General features: G+C 30.7%; 1 protein-coding gene and 1 long non-coding RNA gene across 4 annotated transcripts; one reads left to right on the top strand and one right to left on the bottom strand.

Moving 5' to 3' along the window:
• Positions 1-14296: 14296 nt before the first annotated feature.
• LOC123203218 lies at positions 14297-17765 on the bottom strand. The gene is made up of 4 exons (XR_006499244.1): positions 17355-17765; positions 16076-16871; positions 15116-15228; positions 14297-14687 (listed from the first exon to the last, which is right to left on the bottom strand). It is a non-coding gene; the product is annotated as an uncharacterized LOC123203218 (long non-coding RNA).
• Positions 17766-19522: 1757 nt separating this feature from the next.
• On the top strand, positions 19523-21857 carry LOC123203212 (TMV resistance protein N-like). Of its 3 annotated transcripts, none has more exons than XM_044619470.1 (3): positions 19523-19753; positions 20179-20722; positions 21567-21857. In XM_044619470.1, exons 2-3 carry the CDS (start codon positions 20226-20228, stop codon positions 21826-21828), a joined length of 759 nt encoding a protein of 252 aa, XP_044475405.1. In that variant the 5' UTR covers positions 19523-19753; positions 20179-20225; the 3' UTR covers positions 21829-21857. The 3 variants fall into 3 exon arrangements, with proteins under 3 accessions (XP_044475405.1, XP_044475406.1, XP_044475407.1); XM_044619471.1 differs by having other exon boundaries at positions 19547-19828; XM_044619472.1 differs by having other exon boundaries at positions 19548-19753; positions 20234-20722.
• Positions 21858-23087: the final 1230 nt, after the last annotated feature.

Here is a 23087-nt window from a genome sequence, read left to right as displayed (position 1 = left end):
CTATTGTCATTCTTGCATCTAATCCAAACATTGAATAATGATTAATAATCACATAATAACACTCCAACCTAATAACAAATTAATTCAACCCTAATCCTAATGACAAATTCACCAATTCGCCTACATTTTTCTTATGCATATAACCATGCCATGCATACAAACATAACAATGCACCAATTCAACAGTATTATTTCAATTCAAGGATCTCAACATTCAATCAAAAATCATATGAATTAAACAAAACGCTACTTTCCTCTCCTCCAGTGATGTTCTGATAACCTTTACGTGGCTTGATTGAACTCCTAAAGTCTCTTCTACATCTAAATCTTCCAAAGCACTCAAGAACCTCTCAAACCCTTTACTTTTTTGTGAAAAATATGGTGATAATGTTCAACCAAATGCATTTGCGATCTTTAATTTTTTTTCTAGAAATAACAACAAATACGAGTATGTACTTAAGTCACATGGGCGTGTATGTTATTACACATTAAAGCCACTTTTTGAAATCCCTATGATATGTATCCTTATCGAATATTTAAATGCATTAGCTATACACGGGCATGTAAACTATCATACACAGACATGTGGATGAACCATATTTAGCCAAAAAACCAAATAGTAATAGAAAAGACTATTTTGCCCTTTTTACTACACACATTGGCTTGTAACCTTCCCACATGGTCATGTGTCGATTGTTCCACATATATTAATGACATAAGCATAAATACATGTATCCCACACCAAAAGATAAAATACCCTTGAACATACCTGCAGGTGTTACAATATTGCTATGTGTTTTTGTCGAAACACAAGTCTAAATGTTTTAATAACTTCAAAGAATTCAAGAGCGAGGTAGAAAACAACTTGGAAAACAAATTAAAATCTTTCAAAGTGATTAAAAACGTGAATGTCTAAGTGATGAATTAATAGAATATCTAGTGTAACACCCATAAATATGTCTCAAGGGTAGTATAGTCTTTTTGCTTATGTTAACATGAGTAAAAAGGTTGAAGTTTATATTTTGGGTGAGACACAGTCGTGTGTAGGGGAGGCCATGCCTATATGTCCTTACCACCTACGCTAGATAAGTTGATTCAATGTTTAGTTAAAATTAAAGTGACACATGCTTGTATGCCTTGACACAATCATGTGTCTGGAGCATAAAATCAGTTTATAAAATGTTCATCACAATGCTCCTATTATGTTTTGCACATTTTCTTCCTTGCTCTGCTACAGTTTCTGTGCATCAAAGAAAGCTTATCGTTTTCTTATTTAACTTTATTATGAACTTTCAGACATACTATGAGTTAACACTTTTTTGGGTTTCAAAATCATGTTTCGATACAATAAATGTAACACCCCTTTTCAAATATATACTTTTTCATGGAATATAACCCAAAGAGACATGTACGACTAGACTCCTTAATTAAAACAATGGATAATTTAAGCATGTTATTAAATATTCCCTTAAATGCCTGCAAAAAGATGTAAATTGAATAAATACTTTAAATGCATTAAAATCCCTCATTATTACAAATCATATGTCTAAAAGTAGCTGAAAAATAATAAAGTGCAAATTTGAAACATAAAATCAGAAAAAGATGATTTTTGCCTCTCGCCTTCATACAGTTACTTGTTGGATTGTTGACTCTCTCACATGCTCTGTTACTCATCTTTACCTATAAAACATAAAAAAGGAATGCATGAGTGAAAACACTTAGTACGTTGATAACCTCTCGGTACCTTGCATAAAACATAAAAATAAATTTAGTACTTCGCTAATAAGTCTCGATGTTGTCACAACTAGACACCGTTGTGCCTTAAACATAGGCCATTCATAAAGACTACTAAGGCTTAAGCTGATTTTAGCATATCTGATGCCCTAATGAAAACAAATGTGAATGTCTACTAATTATCGTGTCTTGCACACATGTCATACAATCTATTGGGCTAGATAACTATGATATCCTGATCACACGGAAAAAATCTAGTCACAATCCCTCCCTTACCACATACAATATTATTTGCAATTCATTTGCACACCCCTTATTGAAGTTAATGCAAATGTGAGGTATCAATATTGTTATTATTTGTATTAAAAGTAAGTATGATGGTGGCTCATTAGCAATATTATAAATCATTACACATATGGTATATATAAATTCCAAATTTAACCCTTACTTAGTATTAATTAAATAATTAAGTATTAAACCATTAACCCTGTTAAATTGGAGAAAATGGGTCTTTTTCTCCAAATATCAATTTTAAGTTTCAAAGGATTAGTGTGTAAAATTTGTGATATTTGCATATACATGGGCATGTGACACTTAGCCCATGATTGTGGATTGAGTAGATGCATATGGGGAGTTAAATTGGATACATTCCTATGTATTTGGATTTATATGTCCTCTTGCACATGTCGTCCATTTTTGGAAAGTCATACATGGGGTGTGTGTCTCATACCACATGACTATGCATTTCTCTCTTCAAAACGAGCGTGGGATCTTTGAACTTTCAAATTTTGTGGAACGACACATGCCATACACGACCATGTGTCGCGATCTAGAAATTGCATCTTAGGGTTTCTACGTTTTTTCGATTGCTGATTCAATAAGATTACTTCTTCTAATACATATACAAAAGTCTTTACACATCCTAAATATGATATTCATATGATTTATCTAAATCTAAATACAAATGCATGGCTCTAAAACATTAATAAAGCCAAAACATATAACATTCACACAGTCAAAAGATTAGGCATGCATACAATTCTTCATATTCGCATATAACATCAATTTCATTAATTAGATCATCACTACTATATCTAAACACATCTGGATCACGAATATAATAGAAAATTGCAAAAATTTACATGAACAAACAAGGGAAAACGTTCCACTTACTTGGATTCCAATAAAATCGTCTCTCTTACATGGCTACGATAATTCTGATGATTAGTAGTGACTCTTTTGGTGACCATAGACCTCCTCTCTCACACTCTCTTACTTTTTAAATGGCTGAAAATGCAAAAGAATGTGTGAGATTTAGGGTTGATCTTGTGTTTATCATAATCTGATTGAAACGTTTGACTCTCTGCTAACTGTACAAGGCCATTTACATCTCCATACATGGGCGTGTACTATAGGAACTTAAACAAATCACCAACTTTAAAATAGAAAAAGATTGAAATACCCTTAGGCTTATCTATAGGTGTTACAATTATGTGTGTGAACCATAAGCTCTCTATCAAGTCAACAATATTCAGATTCAAACTGAATCCAAACACAGATCATTATTGGTGTTTAGTAAGGCATCGTGACCACTCGAACGAAAGAGTGCCAACTAATATCTCTTAAACTTTTATAATATCACAGTTACATGCAATTTAATCTTTTTATCAACCAGTATCTATCGAGGGTGGGGCATAAAAGTGTGTCTATCTAAATGGTTTCTCATTATAAATTGATACACATTAATGATCAATTGGATGTAACTACAACCTAATCTCACTGTAGCCACATATTCAAGCAGTCATGAATGTTATTTAATATTCTCATGTGAGATATTTTCTTTTATGCTCAAGAGTGACAAATATTTTATTCATAAACCATAGCCTCCATGTATCTCATGATATAACTAATGACTACCTTTATAGTTACCCTAGTTATGGTGACATTTTGGATAGCGTCAAACCATAACAATCCTTACATAAAATGGTTTGGTAACCTCAAATCAAAAGATCGTGTGCACATGTAGTATTCAGAGGATTTATTTCATAGACACTAGAGTAACCTTCTATATGGATATCTTTTGATCGGGTATGTCTAGTGAACATGTTTATAACGTGTACCCATGTGTTACACCAAGCCATCTACAAATAGTTTTGATATGTGAAAACTGTCATTACCTTTCAATAAGATCACTTAACACTATGATAATCTCATTATCATTACATGTGCCTTTGTTTATTGTAATATAAGGATTACAAACATTTCTAGAATGACCACTTAATGTGTTTTCACACGATTAGTTGTTTGATCTCCTCATCATAGTTCTATCATTTCAAGAGTATATTATTCATATGATCATATAATAGATAAACATATGAATTGAATAATATTAAATCCTTTTATTAATTATTAATATAAAATTATAACTACAAATATCAAATGTGATTGACTCTACGACATCTATCCTAAAATCTTAAACTTTTACATTAGGGGTATGAATGTCATTTAGTAAAGCACGATTTTTTATATAATTAAGCGTTGGGGCAAATTGTCATTTCACAGGGTATAGTTTGACCTTGGCATAAAAACCTTGGTTTCTCTCCTATGTCGGTGTGCTATTCATTTTCTCCTATTATGTTTTGCACATTTTCTTCCTTGCTCTGCTACAGTTTCTGTACATCAAAGAAAACTTATCGTATTCTTATTTAACTTTATTATGCACTTTTAGAAGTACTGTGACTTAACACTTTTTAGGGTTCCAAAATCATACTTTGATATAATAAATGTAACACTCCTTTTCAAACACATACCCTTCCACAGAATATGACCTGAAGAAATGTGTAAGACTTGACTCCTTAATTAAAACAATGGATGATTTCATGATATTAAATATTCACTTAAATGCGTGCAAAAATGTGTAAACCGAATAAATACTTTAAATACATTAAAAAACCCTTCATTATTACAAATAATTTGTCTAAAAGCAGTTGAAAAACAATGAAGTGCATAATTTGGAATATAAAAGACATAAAATCCAAAAAATATGATTTTGTCTCTTGCCCTCATATAGTTACTCCTTGGACCGCTTACCCCTTCGCATGCTCCTCTACTCGCCTCTACTTGTAAAACACAAAAAAAACAAAAAATGCATGAGTGAAAACACTTAGTAAGTCGATGACCTCTTGGTATCTTGCACAAAACATAAAAATAAATCTAGCGCTCTGCTAATAAGTCTCGATGTGGTCATAACTCGACATCCTTGTGTCCTGAACATAGGTCATTCATAATGAGTACTAAGGCCTAAACTGATTTTAGCATATCTGATGCCCTAACGAAAACAAATGTGTGTGTCTACTAATTATCGTGTCTTGCACACATGTCATACAATCTATTGGGCTAGATAACTATGATATCCTGATCACATGAAAAAAATCTAATCACAATCTCTTCCTTACCACATACAATATTATTTGCAGTTCATTTGCACACCCCCTATTGAAGTTAATGCAAATGTGAGGTATCAATATCATTATTATTTGTATTAAGAGTAAGTATGATAGTGGCAGGTTAGCAATATTATAAATCATTACATATATGGTATATGTAAATTCCAAATTTAACCATATAGGGTTTCCAACCCAAGTTTTCTAAAACTGTATTTTTCCCCTATAGGGTTTCCAAACTTTAGATCCAATTTTTCTAATGATGACTAGCGATCTCCAAATACCTACTCTCTCTCTCTGACGGCCCCTCCTTCTAGTCGTACACTTCCGATATTGTATGGTGTCAACATCGATGAAGACGACACGTCTTCGTCTCGACGAAGAAAAATCGTCTTCATTCAGAAATGAAGACTCTTCGTCGAAGAAGAGTCTTCTTCATTGATGAAGATGTCGTCTTTTTCTCTGAACGAAGATGTTGTCTTCATCTCTGAACGAAGACGATTTGTCTTCGTTAGAGACGAAGATGATTCGTCTTCTCTCGACATAGATGCATCGTCTTTGTCGACAACGATGCCTAGGAGAGGAAGACACCGCATGGTTGGAAAAAGAAAACACTGGGGAGGAAGAGATGTCGCCTGGAGATCGTTAGTCGTTGCCGAAAAATTCAATCTAAAAATTTGGAAACCCTAGGGGGGAAAATGTTGTTTTTAAAAACTTGGTTTGGGATAAAATTATTAGTCGTTAGGGTTTAAGGGTAAAAAAGAAATTAAATTTAAGTTTATTTTTACTATTACGATAAAATAATGATTTTGTCTTTGAATCCTTCAATCTAACCTTTTTTTTAATAGCTCATGAGTAGGTAAATAAGTTTTTCAAAGTTAATGGATGGGAATTTACAGAAAAAGCATACCTTGGGTGGGAAATATTCCTTTGGCCTATATGTATTTTTAAAGTTTTGATTTTCAGTCTTCTCTCTTGTTAAATTTGGGTTGTCCCACTATTTTGTCATGGTTTGTCTTAATGGTAACCATATATCATGTGTTAAAACTCCTTATCTTCAATATTTACTCACACTTAGAGGTGTCAGATGTGCTAGGACAGCCTGCTATCTGTCCCAAAACATAGAAAAATAGTTCGGCCCTCTACAGGGCATAAACACAAGGCTTGTTACTATTTTCATAATTATTAATTATTAAAAAATTAATTAAATAATAATTATAAACAAAAATTATTTTTTATTATGAGTTAACCTGTTATTATTGAACTTGGCCCAACCCGTAATTACAAGATCTGACCCCTACTTATTTCTAGAGGTGTCACACTATCTCATACATTCATACTTATTCTAGAGGTGTTAAGGGGTCTGGCAGTCCAACTCGAGCCCTTTTTTGGAATGGCTCGCGAAGGTTCGATACATACTATAACAACCTATGGGTCGTGCCACGGGCTGTGAATTTTGACCTGCGAACTACTCTAGCTTGACACAATACTATGCACAATTCTTTTAAAAATTTTATTATTTATTTATTATTATACAAAGAATCCAAATAATTTACATAAAAAATCAAAAGTATTCATTAATATTATAAAAAATTATAAAGTAATAATAAATTTATTATTAATTCTATGAAAAACCAAAAGATAATACGAGGAATCTAAATGTTTTAATTATTTATAATTATTCTTATGGGAAAAACAAAAATATTAGTATGAGAATTTCAAAATATATAACAAAATATCAATATTTTTAAAATCAGATTGGTGACTGAATCAATTATCTAATTGGTTCATGGTTTGATTGAAAACCAACCAGCTCAATTTATTATCAATTTATAATGAATTTTTTAAATAATATCATATTAACCAATAGATTTTACTTAAAAATTTGTAAAAAAAAAACAAAATCAATTAAGATATAAGGAGTGACAATTATTCACTTGATTTCAATGAAATAAATAGATGAAAAATTTCCCTATTTCATGATACAGAAAAAAAAAATTTCTGCAAGTCATTGTCTATAGAAGACATTTCAATAGATATGAGATATATTTTTTTCATTTTATTTTTGAATTTATGTTTTCCTTACAAACTTTTAGAAATTTATCTAGTCTAATCTAAAATAATCAAATTACCCAAAAATAATTAAATTTTCTAAAAATACCCTAAATTTTGATCAAATTCGGTTCTTCTAGTTTTGATTGATTCATCTAGTTCACCAATTTTGATCAAATTTGATTGAGTCAACAAGTAAACCACTTTTTAATATTAATTGGACAGGACTTGGAGCCGATTCCCAGTTTAATCAGTTAAAATGATTGGTCCAATCCGATCCGATTTTTAAAACAGTGCAAAATACAATAAAAAATTGAAAAAAATAAAAAATATATATAGTTAACGAGTTGACTTGTCAAAAGCCGACGAGCTAGCTCATTGTAGCATGTGCCATGCCATGGGCCTATATATTTTTGTACATTGGCCTAACATGAAAGCCTGCGATTATGTGGGTCTTAGGCTTGACACAACTTGTAGACATGGTGAGCCGTGCCAAAAAAGGTCCAACTCGACCCATCGTTGTGTTTACAATTAATAATAATTCACACAGTGGGCACAAAATTATCATAGTAATTCCAGTGGTCATTATTTTCCTTGTTGTTGGCTTAGTCTCATGCACTTTTTGTTGGTGTGTGTTAACTTCAATAAGTAATTTTGCGCTAGAATTAGGGATATGAGAAAAGCTATCCTCCTTTGTATAGCAAAACACTTTTCTTATCCCCTTGTCACTATTTTAACATTGTAAGGAATATCAATTGTATACACGTAATGTAAACATTTACATAATGAATAATTAATAGCAACTTTTATTAACCATGAACAATCAATTATAAATATACAAAACTAATTAGTTCTAGGATACTATCTTAACATAAACTTATCCACGCAATCTTAGAATACATGATTTATTAGATCCATAAATACTGCATGAGCATTTGTCAAACCAAAGAACATCATCACAAGTTCATAATATTCATATATTGCTAGTTATATAAGGACTAAAGATATATCTAATCCAACACATTATTGTTAATTTAGATAGGAACTATGTAAGGTTTGGTGCGAAATTGCTTGTTACATAGGTGGAGGATAGGGGCTTTTGTCCTTACTTGGATAAGAGGTAGTATAATTGAACAGAAACTTTAATCTCAATTTATGAGACTATTTGTTTTGGGTCTAACACCACATGTAGGGAACCTTACTATTCTCATTGTTACGATAACCTCCGTAAATACGATTGGAAAAAGGACTAGAAGCTTTCGAGCTATCATCCAACTAAAAAGGCCCCCACTAGTTGGACTTGAAGACCTACCACAGAGTACCCACTAGTGCTTGATGAGCTTGCGACTGACTTGAAACTAAACCAGCTTTTGCTAAGCCTTACAAGAGAGTTCATGAAAAAGGTTTATCACCAAATATAAAGTATTATTTTTACCAGGATAGACCAACTAACTTAGATAAGAAAGCGGGTTGTCCTAATCAAAGGCTTGCTACCAGTTTGTGGATCTACTAACAGGAAGAAAAGATAGCTTGAGGGTTGTCAATTGATGTTTAAATTCTTAAATTGTCCTTACGTTCTCCATAAGATAGGTACTAAAAGGTTTTTTGACTGAGGTGAAGATATGGAATTACGTGATATTCCCTTCCAATCAGATATGTCCTTCCTTTATAATTTGGTGCCTTTCAAACAAGTGTACTAGCTAATGAGAAAGGCACGGATAAAGATTCTGTGTGAAACGTAAAGCAATCAAACGACAATGCAACGAGAAAATTTTTAAATGTTTTGGTTGCCTATGCAATTTTTATATCCATTGTAATGATATTATTCTTTTGTTTACAACATGTTCACAAAGAACCGTTACAAAGAGTGCTTTTCAAGATGACTATCAAATGAATTCTTGAGAGGATTTACAGAATATTGGTTGCTGGAATATAACCCAAACTAAGCCATTCGTTCAAATCAATTATGTTGTTTTACATATATTATATGTAACTTCTGTTTTGTTCTTCTATCTTTTAGCTTTACATTTTAAAAAATATGGAGGTAGATTATCAGGAATGTCCATCTTCAGGATCTGTACTGTTATAGTTTAGAACCTTTGTAATGAAAATGTGTCCTGTAAATAACAAAATATTACCCCTCAAAAGTGTTATATTTTTTAATGACAAAAAGCCTTGTAATGTACTTACCTTTTGGGTATTTTTAGATATAGTGTGATGTTCAAGTATTAAAAAAAATTGTCAATAGTTGCCAGGTAGAAAAAGAGGTTAATGCTGTGCCTGATTCCAAAGTTAGAATGCAACTTTCTTTATTCAAGTTGAAGCAACACATATAAATAGTAGCGCATACGGTACTTCCGAGTTGTCCTTCAGCAGCCCTCAACACCTCAAAATACATATATAAAAACCCAAAAAAGAAGAGGGAAAAAAAAAAAGTCTCAAGGCAATCAATAAGATAAAGAAAAGCAAGAGGAAACAAAAGAAGAAAACCCCACAAAACAAAAGGCCATTTCATGTTCATATGAATGTCGGTGGGGGAGACAAGTCATTATCAAACTTAATAATTTAATTTCAATAGTAAGATTAGGCTAAAGAGTGAAGCCTCTGGAAGGGTTGCTGGTAAAGCATTGAGATGGATAGTAACTGGATATATTATTATTTAAAGATCGAAAAGAATGTCTTTACATTAATGTAGAAGGGACGCCCACAACGCAAACTCAGTTTTTTATTCATTTTGCAGTCCTACCAAACCGCCCCAGAACAACACACCGCACTTACTTCCTTTGCACTACTATTCCTTTCTTTATTTAAGCAAAACCCTTGTGCTTCTATCCTTTTAAGATAAGCCCTAGTTTCTTTTTTTTTTTTTTTTTGTTAAATTCTCTGGGTTCCATTATCGGTTTCGAATTAGGATCATTGTCTGATGAGAGTTTTATTAAGTTTTTATGTTTCATTCAATAGATTTATACCAAATAGGTTTCATTATATGTTTTGAACTTGGACCCTCCTTTGAATAGTCAAGTTCTAATGAATTTTACATAACATAATACGTGTAAATAAATTAATATATGCGAAAATCAAGATATGTATTGAATGAATAATGACATTGTTAAAAGTAGATTTTTTTTTTTGGAAATTTTCATAAGTGCTTTTGATTTGATTTCTACAGTTACTATGGATGTATTAAGGAAATCTATAATCCTTTTATAATTTAAAATTTGTCATATCAAATGTTTTGTGTTCGTTATAATTTACAAATAAACCTTATCTAGAAACATGACATGATCCACTGTTATAATCAGTTTATTCCAAATTTCTGAATAAAACTCTTTTGTTTTTCATTCATTATTGTTTTTGTTTTACGTTCCTTACCTCTCTTAACATATTGATATCTATCCAATATGTATATTTCAGTTTCATTTTTTTCATGAACAAAATGTTGACAGTTATTACAACATCCCATTACTTGCTTTTGTTGCAATAAATTAAAAGGGATAAAGAATTCTTGATCTTTTTAAATTTAAATATATAAAGAAAAACTTAAAGCCGAAATAAATAAAAAATTCAATGTCTTTTAGCAATCAAAATAAAAAAATGAATGTCACATCAGCATCACAAAGCAACCTATATACATGCCACACAAAGCTTTAGTTTAAACACATACTCATCATATGAAAGATAAAGATAATTAATAAAGAAAAATCATCAGTAAATTATATAAATATATTAACTTATGATATATACTTTTATCCTTTCATGATAAATGTAAGATGTCGATAATCAGAAGAAGTGTATAAGTTGATGCTGGGGTGATGGTAGTAGTGGTGAAGCCATCGAGAGTGATGGATGATATTGACATCACATTTACTTAACTAAATTAATCTTAATTACTTGATGGAAATTACTGTGTTAATCATCACTTAAGCAGTATTCTAACTGTAATCAATCAAATTTTATTGCAACTTGAAACCTTATTTAATTCTGTTGGAATGGAAGAGAAAGGGTGAGAGCATTTTAGGAGAGAGAAAATAGTTAAAGAAGAGTTCAAAGTTTGGGTTGTATTTTAATTTGTTGAATTGTTTGTTTCATTTAAGTTGTTAAACTATTTGCTTGTTTGTTGAATTTTTAATTCTGTTGAACCCATTTGAATGTTTATTTGCTGAAGTTGAACTTTATGTTGATAGATATTTTTTTGCGAAAATAGTTTATCTACTTGTGTTGATGAATTTGAATTTGCAGGGTCTCAAGATTTTTTATGCATGATTGTGTTTGATGCTTCTTCAAACTAACATTTTGCAGGTCTAACAAAATACTAAATTTTTTAAAACATTTGAAGAAGTATTGATACAAGTAGATTTTTTGAGATCATTATTTAATTGAATTGTTACGGGATCTCACATTTGTAAGGCTAAACTTGTGAACGGTTAAATTGTTGTTTGTTGTTTTTGACTTTGTTCATCAATTTGCTGAAGGAGGAGATACTAAATTCTTGGTTGGCAAACCGTGAATGATTATAGTGAACTATTTTATTCTGGGCGCACATTTTGTGCACTTTGTGATCGCAATGCTTATATTGATATATGAATGACCCTTGGAAAAAATCAATATAGTACTATACGTAAAATATTTTGTATTTTTTATATTTTAGGTTCAAGTGGACAAGTGTATTATAATTTGATTTAACAAGTGGCACAAATCTATGGCAAGAGGTTTACTATCTAAATCACCTTTCTCTCACCCTTTGAAGTCAACTTGAATATCGTTCTTGACTCTTAAGCTTACAATATTTTGAATTTTGATTTTTCAACCTTTTTCTGATCTTGTTTCAAGTTCTTTTTACAAAAGTCACTTTACTATATATACCGTGAAGTTGACCGAAGACTTGAGTTTGAAGGGATTTCTACCTTAGTTATCGAAGGGAGCTAGGTTAGATGTTCCAAATGATTTTGAAAATCTTCACCTAAGTTGAAGGCTTAGAGAAAAACGAGTGAGATGCTCGTGCCTATCTTCAAATTTGTGTAACTTTCTATTAATCGAATTTAATTTTCTAGCTTATGCTTTATTCCTTTGTATGTTGAAAATTTTGTTTGTATCTGTTAATTTTGTTATAGTGATTTGAGATTTATAGACTTGGTTCCATAGATGTAGTTTATATTTACAGTTGATGTAAAAATTGTATTGTCTACTCTACATTTTTTTGCCTTGTAATATTTTTCAATGTATGTGTTCTTGAACATGTAATTCAGTTTATTACACATGTAAATTGTGTTCACAAATTATGACCATAATGAACTTTTATCATTTGCATGTGAGACAATGGTGTTGTGTGGTGCTAGTGATAGATTCGACTCTTAGTTCGATTTTCTATCTTTGGTTTTGGGTCTGGTTCTCACTTAGATGTTTATTCCTTAAAGTGATACCTTATAGTATCAATTCTACCACCTCTAAAATCAGAACCAATGGTTAGTTAAGAGTAAGAATCGAAACCAAAACATCAAATACTCAATAGTTTAGATTCTTCACGGTTCTTTTGCACATTCCTATTGAAGTTAATGCAAATGTGAGGTATCAATATCGTTATTATTTGTAGTAAGAGTAACTGTGATGGTGGCACCTTAGCAATATTATTAATCACTACATATATGTTATATAAATTCCAAATTTAACCATTAATTAGTATTAATTATATAATTAAGAATTAAACCATTAACCTTGTTAAATAAGAGAAAGGGACAGATAAAGGGTTTTTTTCTCCAAATATCAATTCCAAGTTACAAAGGATTAGTGTGTAAAAATTGTGGTATTCGGTTTTATTTCTAAGTTTTATGTATGTTAGCCAATGTTAATTACAACTAATTTTTATAATTACTTTTGCAGAAAAGTTTGAAATTAAGGACTCTACAACAATTTTCATTTTTCAGTTGTTTCATCAATAAAATGAAGCAACATATAAATTTCATTTTCAACATAAAATCTTTTGTTTGTTAAGGTTATTTGCACATATGCATTTTGTTAATGCGAATTTGCACACACCAACCAAAAATGCACGAGATTAAGCCAATTACAAGAAAATAATTTTGGCAATTAGAATTAGTGAGACAATTTTATGTCCATTATGCATGATGATGAGTTATAACAATAACAATATTTAGTATATGACTCTGTGCAAATGCATAATGAAGACAAGATATTTTTAATATGGTTTGACTTCTTGTTGGTAATCTACGTCCACGATTATGTTATTAATATATGTAGGAAGAATTCTAGACAATATCGGATGTGTAATACAGGAATAGTTTCTCTTTTATGGGAGTTTTGAGGCTCTTGCTAAGCTCTGTAAAATTTTTTATTTATAGGAACAGAGGTAGGGTTACATATAGATACAATATCAAAGTATTGTTAGTATAAATGTGAATCAAAAGATTTATTCATATTCTAATTGTATTGAAAATATGAAAATTACATACTCACAATTTGGTGGGAATAATAGTTTTCTCTTAGGAGGCATTTGGTTGAAGGCGGTAAAAATTACTCTAATAATTTATCTTTTATTACTTACATTGTTTTGTTTAGTTTATAAATAATAAAATATTCTGATAATATTCTATTACTAATAGTGATATGACAGGTAATATAAAAGATAATTTGATTAATACCTCCACCTTAAACATTAAAAGATTATCAAAGTAATTTTGATTTTATTAGAACAATATTCTTATTTATTAATTTTTTTATGGCAAAAATAATTTCATTTTTAATTAATATAACAAATAACATAAAAATATTTTGAAATAATTATATCCAAGAGAATTTAAATAAAATAACATACTAGTGTTATTTTATTACTTTTAAGTAAACACCTCTAAATTTCTTCATGTTTACCTATCCTTGAATTCTACAGAAGAACCTTTTTACCTATCCTTCAAATGCAATCCTTTGAGATTAGCCACCTCTCGTGAAGCGTTTCTCCACATTTGCACATTCTGTAAATTCTCCTTAAAAATTTCTTCATGTTTAGCAAATGCTTCTTCAAAGACTTCCTTCTGATGTCTTGGCACACTTGGCTTAACATCATAGAAAATCGGAATGACTATTTGTCGCCTTATTTTCATGCATTCGACAATCTTAGCTAGTTCATTCAAGCACCAAGTACATGCAGCATAGCATCTTGAGAAAACAACAAATGAAATTCTTGATTCTTCAATTGTTTCGACGAGTTCCATTGAAATGGGAGTTTCCCCTTCAAGTTCTTTGTCGCCCTTAAATACTTTAAATCCTTTCAGAACCATAGCAGCAAATAGATGATCTGTGAATCTTTTACCAGTGTCTTCAACTTGAAAGTTCAGAAATACATCGTTTTTCCATCTGACAGAAGAAGAAGACCCATTCAAAGAACCTCTTTGGCTGCTCATGTTAAAAAAAATTCTTTGAAAAAACAAGCAATATCCTATGCAAGACCCTGAGAAGTTGGAAAATTAAAAAAAAAATAAGCAAAACAAAGATGAAGTTTATATACCAAATCATATCTCTCTAAAGCAATATGCACATGAACTAAGCACTTTTTCGCTATTCAAAACCAATTATATATATATCAAACAAAAACTTGCTGCTATAAATTTAGAAAACAATTCTTGGATAAATATGAAAATTTATGAGAACTTTATAGGATTAACAGACTTTCTGGTAACAATCCATACAGATCTAGTGCGGATCTGTAAAACAAACTAAGATCAACACATATTATGCCTAATGATACATGGTCAAAATTAATTACAGTTGTTTAGCCTATATTTATTTTCAGATCTCACCTCGCTCTCACACAAAGTAATGTATCAGCTTCCTAAAGAATCATAGATTTAAGGAAACCAAGAGTGTTTGAGAACTTACAGCTTTGAAAGAGTTGCAGGACTCTGAAAAATGAGCTCTAAACCGATCAGCCAAAGAAAGCAGGAAGTCTTCTCTTCAAACGAAACACGCATAATTTTCTTTCCTCAGTCGCTCTGAAAGAAGATTAGGATCAAATACTGAAAGCAGAGTAAGTTGTCAAGCTATGCAATTTAAATGTTGAAATGTTGGATTGGGTAAACATTCATTAATTTACAAAATCTCTCAATTATAAATTAATTACATGAGTATTGTTTTCTGACAGTGAACAGAGTTTTCTCAACAGAAATTTGGCCTCCTGAGCCTAATCTAGAGAAAACATAAATTTTGTTTTTCAAATTCAAGATCTATAAAACATCTCATGTGCGGTGATCTGGATTCACTGTGGGGGTTGCAAGCATGTGTCTCATAATGTTTCATGAGCATCAAATTTAAAAACTATTAGCTAGCATGTAGTAACTTATACAAAACTAAAGCACTACCAATCCACAGATGTTTTCATTGCATAAACCAAAATACATCTTAATACAGAAAACCACTTTGCAAATGTGATGAATGAAGAAAGGATGAATTCTCTAATAATAAGTCAGGATGTCAGTAATTATGTAGAAACCACAGAACACTACCCACAGATAGTACAAGTCAAAAGACATTTCAGAACCAGTAACAGCTGCTCTACAACTGCATATTATACTATTCAAAAGGCTTGCCTCTACCTACTAGCAATTTTAGGAAATCACATGGGGTTCCATGAATATTCAATGAACTCGTTAACAAGATTACAAAAGATTTGTTTTCATAGTTCCAGCCAAAATCTCATAAACAAATTCGGTTTATACCGTACACATTATTTACAGTTACAGAGGATGTGCTTTTGAAAAGAGGAAGGGGAAAACAGAGAGAAAATTAAAATAACAATCTGGTAAATTTAGAAACACACATGTAACAAAAAGGAAAAATTACCAGAAAATTTACGGCGTTTTTTTGTTTTTGATTCTGATCGTGAACTCTTTGTAGATTTGCCACCAATAATACGGACCTCTCAATGATGTGTATCAGAATTGCCTAAATTTTGAGATTTTATAGAAGAGTCTGCAAATCATTTGTTTGAGGTTTCCTCAACTTCCTTGAGAAAATCTTGATCCTTCATTTGAGCATCATGAAAATCAGATGAGTCCATATGAATCTGATTGTGGATTTTTGCTAAATCTGAGTCATCCCCTTTGTTATGACCAGAATCATCATATTCCACTTGAGTATCATGAAATTCAGCATTATTATCATACTCATCATCAACATCAATAGCCTCACTTTGCATCTCAAAATCTTTATCTTCAGACTGTTGATTTCCAATTCCTTTGGCATTTTCTGATCGGCCCAAATTCCTTAGGGATGCTTCATATTTTGCTTCATATATTTTCAATTCATCACGCCCAGCTTTGTTATACAAATCAACTCCTTTTCCATATAAACCCTTGTGTGGATCATCATGAGAAATCTTCTTGTTGCCATTCACCATTAACTTTGCCCATATTATTACTTCCACCCTTTGCAGCCGTGCTAGAACGTTCTACTTCATCCTCATTGTAATCATCATCCCTTCTCCTATCATCCTTATCCCAATATCTTGAATCTCTTCCCTGCATTACTGAGCCCTTGCCAAATCCAAGAACTTTAAATGTGTCCCTCCGTGTCACATTAGTAAGAAAATCAATTTCATTCATCAACTCACCATCCACAGCATGGTAACTAATCGTGTCTGAGCCAAAAAATAAAAAACTTATTCAGCAATCCAAGAAAAAGCACCAACCCCCTCAAAATTTCAAAATCCATGATGAATCAAACATGAAGTCTTCAGGACAAGCATCCTCACTATGATAAGTCCAAATTAAACCAAACAACTTAAGTAAATATGATCCAGTTGATCTGAATTTGAATTTCCTAAGTTGTTTAGGCTTTGAACTAGTACTAACAACTCTTAAATTTCAACTTGCACTAATATAACTACTTTCCCTACTCAAATTATGCTCCCATTTTCCTATTCATCTACTTTCTTTTCAATTTTCCAACCGTTTCCAAGCAACCAAACGAAAACACACATAATAACTTGAAAATAATCACATCATTCCACATCTCAAAGTTAAATTAATCAAATCCTGAGCCAAAAACAACTTACATTACATAGGAAACAGTGAAATTAAAAGAAACAGAAACAATAACATTACTAATTAAAGAATAATACCTTCCTTATCAGTATGAACAACAGCATCGTCAGTGTTATATCCAGAGATGTAAAAGTAGGCTAAGAGAGTGACGAGGAGCACGAGCAAGAGGAAGACGGAGACGGAGGCGACAGAGAGTCGGCGACCAGACTTATCGGAGCGCGCCGTCGTGCTTCGAATGCCGATGGACACGTGGTCACTGGGCGACGTGCCGTTTGAGTTGTTGCCGTGATGGCTCGATTGTCTGTGCTTAGCCACTCTCGCATTGCCAGTTCTCTCTCTCGCTCTCACAGTAATTTCAATTAATTGAAAAATCTTTTTTTAATCATTATTTTTTAATTTTTGTTTGGCGACCGGCGGTTCAGGGAGTGCCGGAGGTGGGGAACGGTGACGGATTGGAGTGATATATGATTAGTAAGGAGAAATGACCACAGTAACCCTCTATTTGGATCGTTATTTGTAAGTTTCCAGGGAGTGCATCAATGCCCGGTAAGAAGAGTGGAAAGATTTGAAGGGTATATGGGTAAATTTAGAGAATCTAGTGAGCTGTACGCCAATTGGATAGCATCGCCGACTTAGGGTAGTATTATGTATACTATTATTGCACATAATTTTATTTATAAATAATAATATATTATTATATAATTTGATAATTAAAAATAAAATTATATTTAATTATAATATAATATATTATTATTTATATATAAATTATACACAAAAATAACATATATAGTTTTATTCCTGCCGAATAATAGGGGTGTCACTTTGGAAGGATAAGGGGCTAGTGGTTCATTACACCTGGGTTTTCCTGTCAGTTTCGTTGCCAGCTTCAGAAGTAAAGAAGCATTGTTTTATTTATATACTTTTTCAAGTAATATTTATTTGATGAGTGAATTGTAATTTTTGAAAATTATTCAAGGTATTCACAAAATTTTCTAGGAATTTTTAAAATTTTGAGAAAAAAGCTTGAGGGTTTTATTAAAAACTTTAAAATTTTTAATATACTCTTCAATATATTCAAAAAAGACATTTTTATTTTTAAAAAACAAAACAAAACAAAACATAATATTTTAAGATTAATTAAAATTTTAATATTTTTAGAGATGTGTGATAAAATTTTAAACTAATAAGGATATATTAATAATTAGACATTTATACTAAATGTTAATGGTAGTTTCATAATTTTAATAATAAGGTAAAACTCTTATTTCTAAAAAAACCAACAAAAATTTATTAATAAAAATAAATAATTCTTGAAATTTTGATTTTTTAGAACTTGTGGGATGTGAATTTGTTATGTCATCAAATCTTGGGTGGCAACTTGTTATTTGGCCCATGATAAAATGCAAAATCAATGGACCACACGGCCAACGACAAACATGTTTAATTTTTCCAATTAACAAAGTTATATGTATAATTTTTGTATATAATTTTATATATCAATAATGATATAAATCATGTGATTAAATAATTAAAAATTAAAGATAAATCAATATATAATCATATAATAACAAATCATTATTTTTATATAAAATTATACACAAAAAAATTTTTAATTACACATACGTGTATATATTTATATATGTTATTATATAATTAAATATTATTTTATTTATAATTTAAAATCACTCAATCATATGAATTTAAATTGAACTTTAGCTCGAATCTTTGGAAAGGATCCAAGTTCAAACATCATTGAAGCAAACTAAAGAAACTTGAGTTTAGTTTCATACAAATCGAGTCTAGCTCAAGTTTAGGAGAACTTAAGCTTAGCCCAGTTTGAATCGAATCCAATATTATATTTAGCCTTTTCAAAGCAATATACTTAGATTTCATAGTGGATCTTACTATCACTCTGCTTAAATAATTTTTATAACATAGCTGCAGGTCCTAGTACGATCACATACCTACTAGTTGACTTTAAGTCTTATATTAGATATCTAATTTGTATCATTACATCCTTTTTAGGTGTTAATACGACTAACTCGACAAAGGTAACATTCATAGATACGTCTAAGTGTTCGGTTTGATGCTGTAGAGCTAATTCCCAAGTTAATATAACTTTTAGCCAATAATATTCATTCAATTAGTAAATCAACTCACAGTTTGTCAGCTTAGTGATTTCGATTAGGTGAGTTCGGTAAATTAGTTTTATGACATAATATATAGTTCCCATTAAAACAAATCATATCAAAAAGAGCTAACCGTCCAAATTTAAACAAGACAGAAGACTGAAAGTCAAAAAGTTAAAAAGATAAAAAACGCAGAGTCGGAAATTTCCTGGACGGTTCCTAATCTTCTTTCAGAGCGCGTGAAGAAAGAAAATTGTGCGAGTTTCGTTTGAAGAGAAGACTTCCTGCTTTCTTTGGCTGATCGGTTTAGAGCTCATTTTTCAGAGTTCTGCAAATCTTTCAAAGCTGTAAGTTCTCAAACACTCTTGGTTTCCTTAAATCTATGATTCTTTAGGAAGCTGATTCATTACTTTGCGTGAGAGGTAAGTGAGATCTGAAAATAAATTTAGGCTAAACAACTGTAATTAATTTTGACCATGTATTATTAGGTATAATATGTGTTGATCTTAGTTTATTTTACAGATCCCCACAAGATCTGTATGGATTGTTACCAGAAAGTCTGTTAATCCTATAAAGTTCTCATAAATTTTCATATATATCCAAGAATTGTTTTCTAAATTTATAGAAGTAAGTTTTTGTTTGATATATGTAATTGGTTTTGAATGATAAAAAGTGCTTAGTTCATGTGGATATTGCTTTAGAGAAATATGATTTGGTATATAAAGTTCATCTTTGTTTTGCTTATTTATTTTTTAATTTTCCAACTTCTCAGGGTCTTGCATAGGATATTGCTTGTTGATTCAAAGAATTTTTTTTAACATGAGCAGCCAAAGAGGTTCTTTGAATGGGTCTTCTTCTTCTGTTAGATGGAAATATGATGTATTTCTAAACTTCCAAGGTGAAGACACTGGCAAAAGATTCACAGATCATCTATTTGCTGCTATGGCTCTGAAAGGATTTAAAGTATGTAAGGGGGACAAAGAACTTGAAAGGGAAACTCCCATTTCAATGGAACTCGCCAAAACAATTGAAGAATCAAGAATTTCAATTGTTGTTTTCTCAAGACGCTATGCTTCATGTACTTGGTGCTTGAATGAACTAGCTAAGATTGTCGAATGCATGAAAATAAGGCGACAAATAGTCATTCCGATTTTCTATGATGTTGAGCCAAGGGTGCCAAGACATCAAAATGGAGTCTTTGAAGAAGCATTTGCTAAACATGAAGAAATTTTTAAGGAGGATTTACAGAATGTGCAAATGTGGAGAAACGCTTTACAAGAGGTGGCCAATCTCAAAGGATTCCTTTTGAAGGACAGGTAAAAGGGTTCTTCACTCCTGTAGAATTCCATTAAAACCTTTTTTTCTAGAAACATACCCAGTTATACAAAAGATTAAGATTCACTTTTTAGTCTCCAAAGAATGATTTTATGTGTTAATTAATAAAAATGTCAAAAGCAAGAGGAAATTATAAGTAGATAAAATATTTGGTTGTTATAAATACTATTTTTATTATTTTAATAATAAATTTTTTGTACTCTTATTAAAAATAAATAAACTTACGATTTTAACAAGAAAAAAAAGGTTGTTGAAAATCTACTTTTTCTACTTAAAAAATTTAAACAATGGAAAAACTCTTGTCATTATCCATCGTTATAATCTTTTTTGTTAAAAATATTAATGATGAGGATACTTTTAACGAAAAAATTTTAATGATTGAAACAAGATGATATTTTTCGTTATTAAAATATTTTAACGGTGAAAAATAGATGTTTAAAAATCATTTTGCTCTTGTTTAAAATTAAGAATTTACTTATTTTTTATAAAAGTATAAATAATTAGTTGATAAAATAATAAAAATAATATTTATAACAGTTGAAATATTTAATTTTCTGTTACTATTGATCAGTTTTTTTTTCTCTTTGTATTTTTTTAAAGTTAGTAAATTGAGTTTGGCTTAATTGCATGGTCATTTTTTAAGCATGCTTGTATATGATGGCATGAGGATTTTAGAAATTGATACAAAGAAGAATAAAAGTGTAAAAGTAAATGTATTAGACCCAAATGAAAAAGATTACATAACCTAATGACTAATTAAAATAATTTGCAGATGATTAACTATAATTTAGAAGATAATTTAAATAATGTTTTTGAATTTTGCAGGCATGAAAGTGAGTTTATCAGAGCAATTGTGGAAGAAGTGTCAAGTAAATTAGGAGGTTCGACTTCAACATTTATGAATCTGAAGAAACTGCTTGTTTCATGTTTAGAGCAACTACAAGCGCAGACAATAAGAATTCAGTGGGGCCGATCCGTAATTTCATCATCACCTTTTTTTTTTTTTAAAATTTTTTTTCTTTCCACATCCAAGTGCAGTGTTCTGATTGTATTCTGCTTTTTGACTTTCAAGGCCGTTCAACATTAATGTAAGGGAATCTAAACTATTTTGTTTTATTATCAGTTGTATTCTTCAAAACCAAAAGAAAATGATTACATATCCATCCGAAATAAAAATAAAAACTAATTAATTTAGATCTAAATCACTTGTTTTTTAAACTTCGTGTTTAAGCGAAAGTGATATGGGTTTTGCTTATTTAGTTGTATTGAGTTTAAATTAAGCTGGAAATTTGTCAAACACAACAATCGGCACAACACATTCAACGATTGCATATTATTTTCACTAATTCCAATTGCCAAAATTATTTTCTTGTAATTGGCTTAATCTCATGCATTTTTGGTTGGTGTGTGTAAATTCGCATTAACAAGATGCATCCGTACAAATAACCTTAACAAATAAAAGATTTTATGTTGAAAATGAAATTTATATGTTGTTTCATTTTAGTGATGAAACAATCGAAAAATTAAAATTGTTGTAGAGTCTTTAATTTCAAACCCATCTGCAAAAGCAATTATAGAAATTAGTTGTAATTAACATCGGCTAGCATACATAAAACTTATAAACAAAACCAAATGTTACAATTTTTACACCATAACCCTTTGTAACTTGAAATTGATATTTGGAGAAAAAAAACCCCCTTTCTCCTATTTAACAAGGTTAATGGTTTAATACTTAATTATTTAATTAATACTAAGTAATGGTTAAATTTGGAATTTATATATACTATATATGTAGTGATTTACAATATTGCTAATGTGCCGCCATCGTACTTACTCTTAATACAAATAATAACAATACTAATACCTCACATTTGTATTAACTTCAATAGGGGTGTGCAAAAGAACTGCGAAGAATCTAAACTATTGGGTATTTGATGTTTTGATTTCCTACTCTTAACTAGTCGTTGGTTTTGGTTTTAGAGATGGTAAAATCGACACTATGGGGTATCACTTTAAGGAATAGAGATCTATTTGAAAACCAAACCCAAAACCAAAACAAAAGGTAGGAAATCGAACTAAGAACCAAATCCATCACTAGCACCGCACAACACCATCGTCTCACATGCAAATGATACAAGTTCATTATGGTCACAATTTGTAAACACAATTTACTCATGTAATAAACTTAATTACATGGTCAAGAACATATGCATTGAAAAATATTACACAGCAAAAAAAAAAAAAAAATGTAAAGGAGACAATGCAATTTTCACATAGCTCAACTATAACTATAACCTACATCCATAGAACCAAGTTAAGATACGTGAAAACAATAGGGCTTGATGA

Source organism: Mangifera indica, chromosome 19, assembly GCF_011075055.1.
Source record: "Mangifera indica cultivar Alphonso chromosome 19, CATAS_Mindica_2.1, whole genome shotgun sequence".
Taxonomy (NCBI): Eukaryota; Viridiplantae; Streptophyta; class Magnoliopsida; order Sapindales; family Anacardiaceae; genus Mangifera; species Mangifera indica.
The sequence above is the reverse complement of the archived record's forward strand: the minus strand, read 5'-3'. Positions and strand labels throughout refer to the sequence as shown.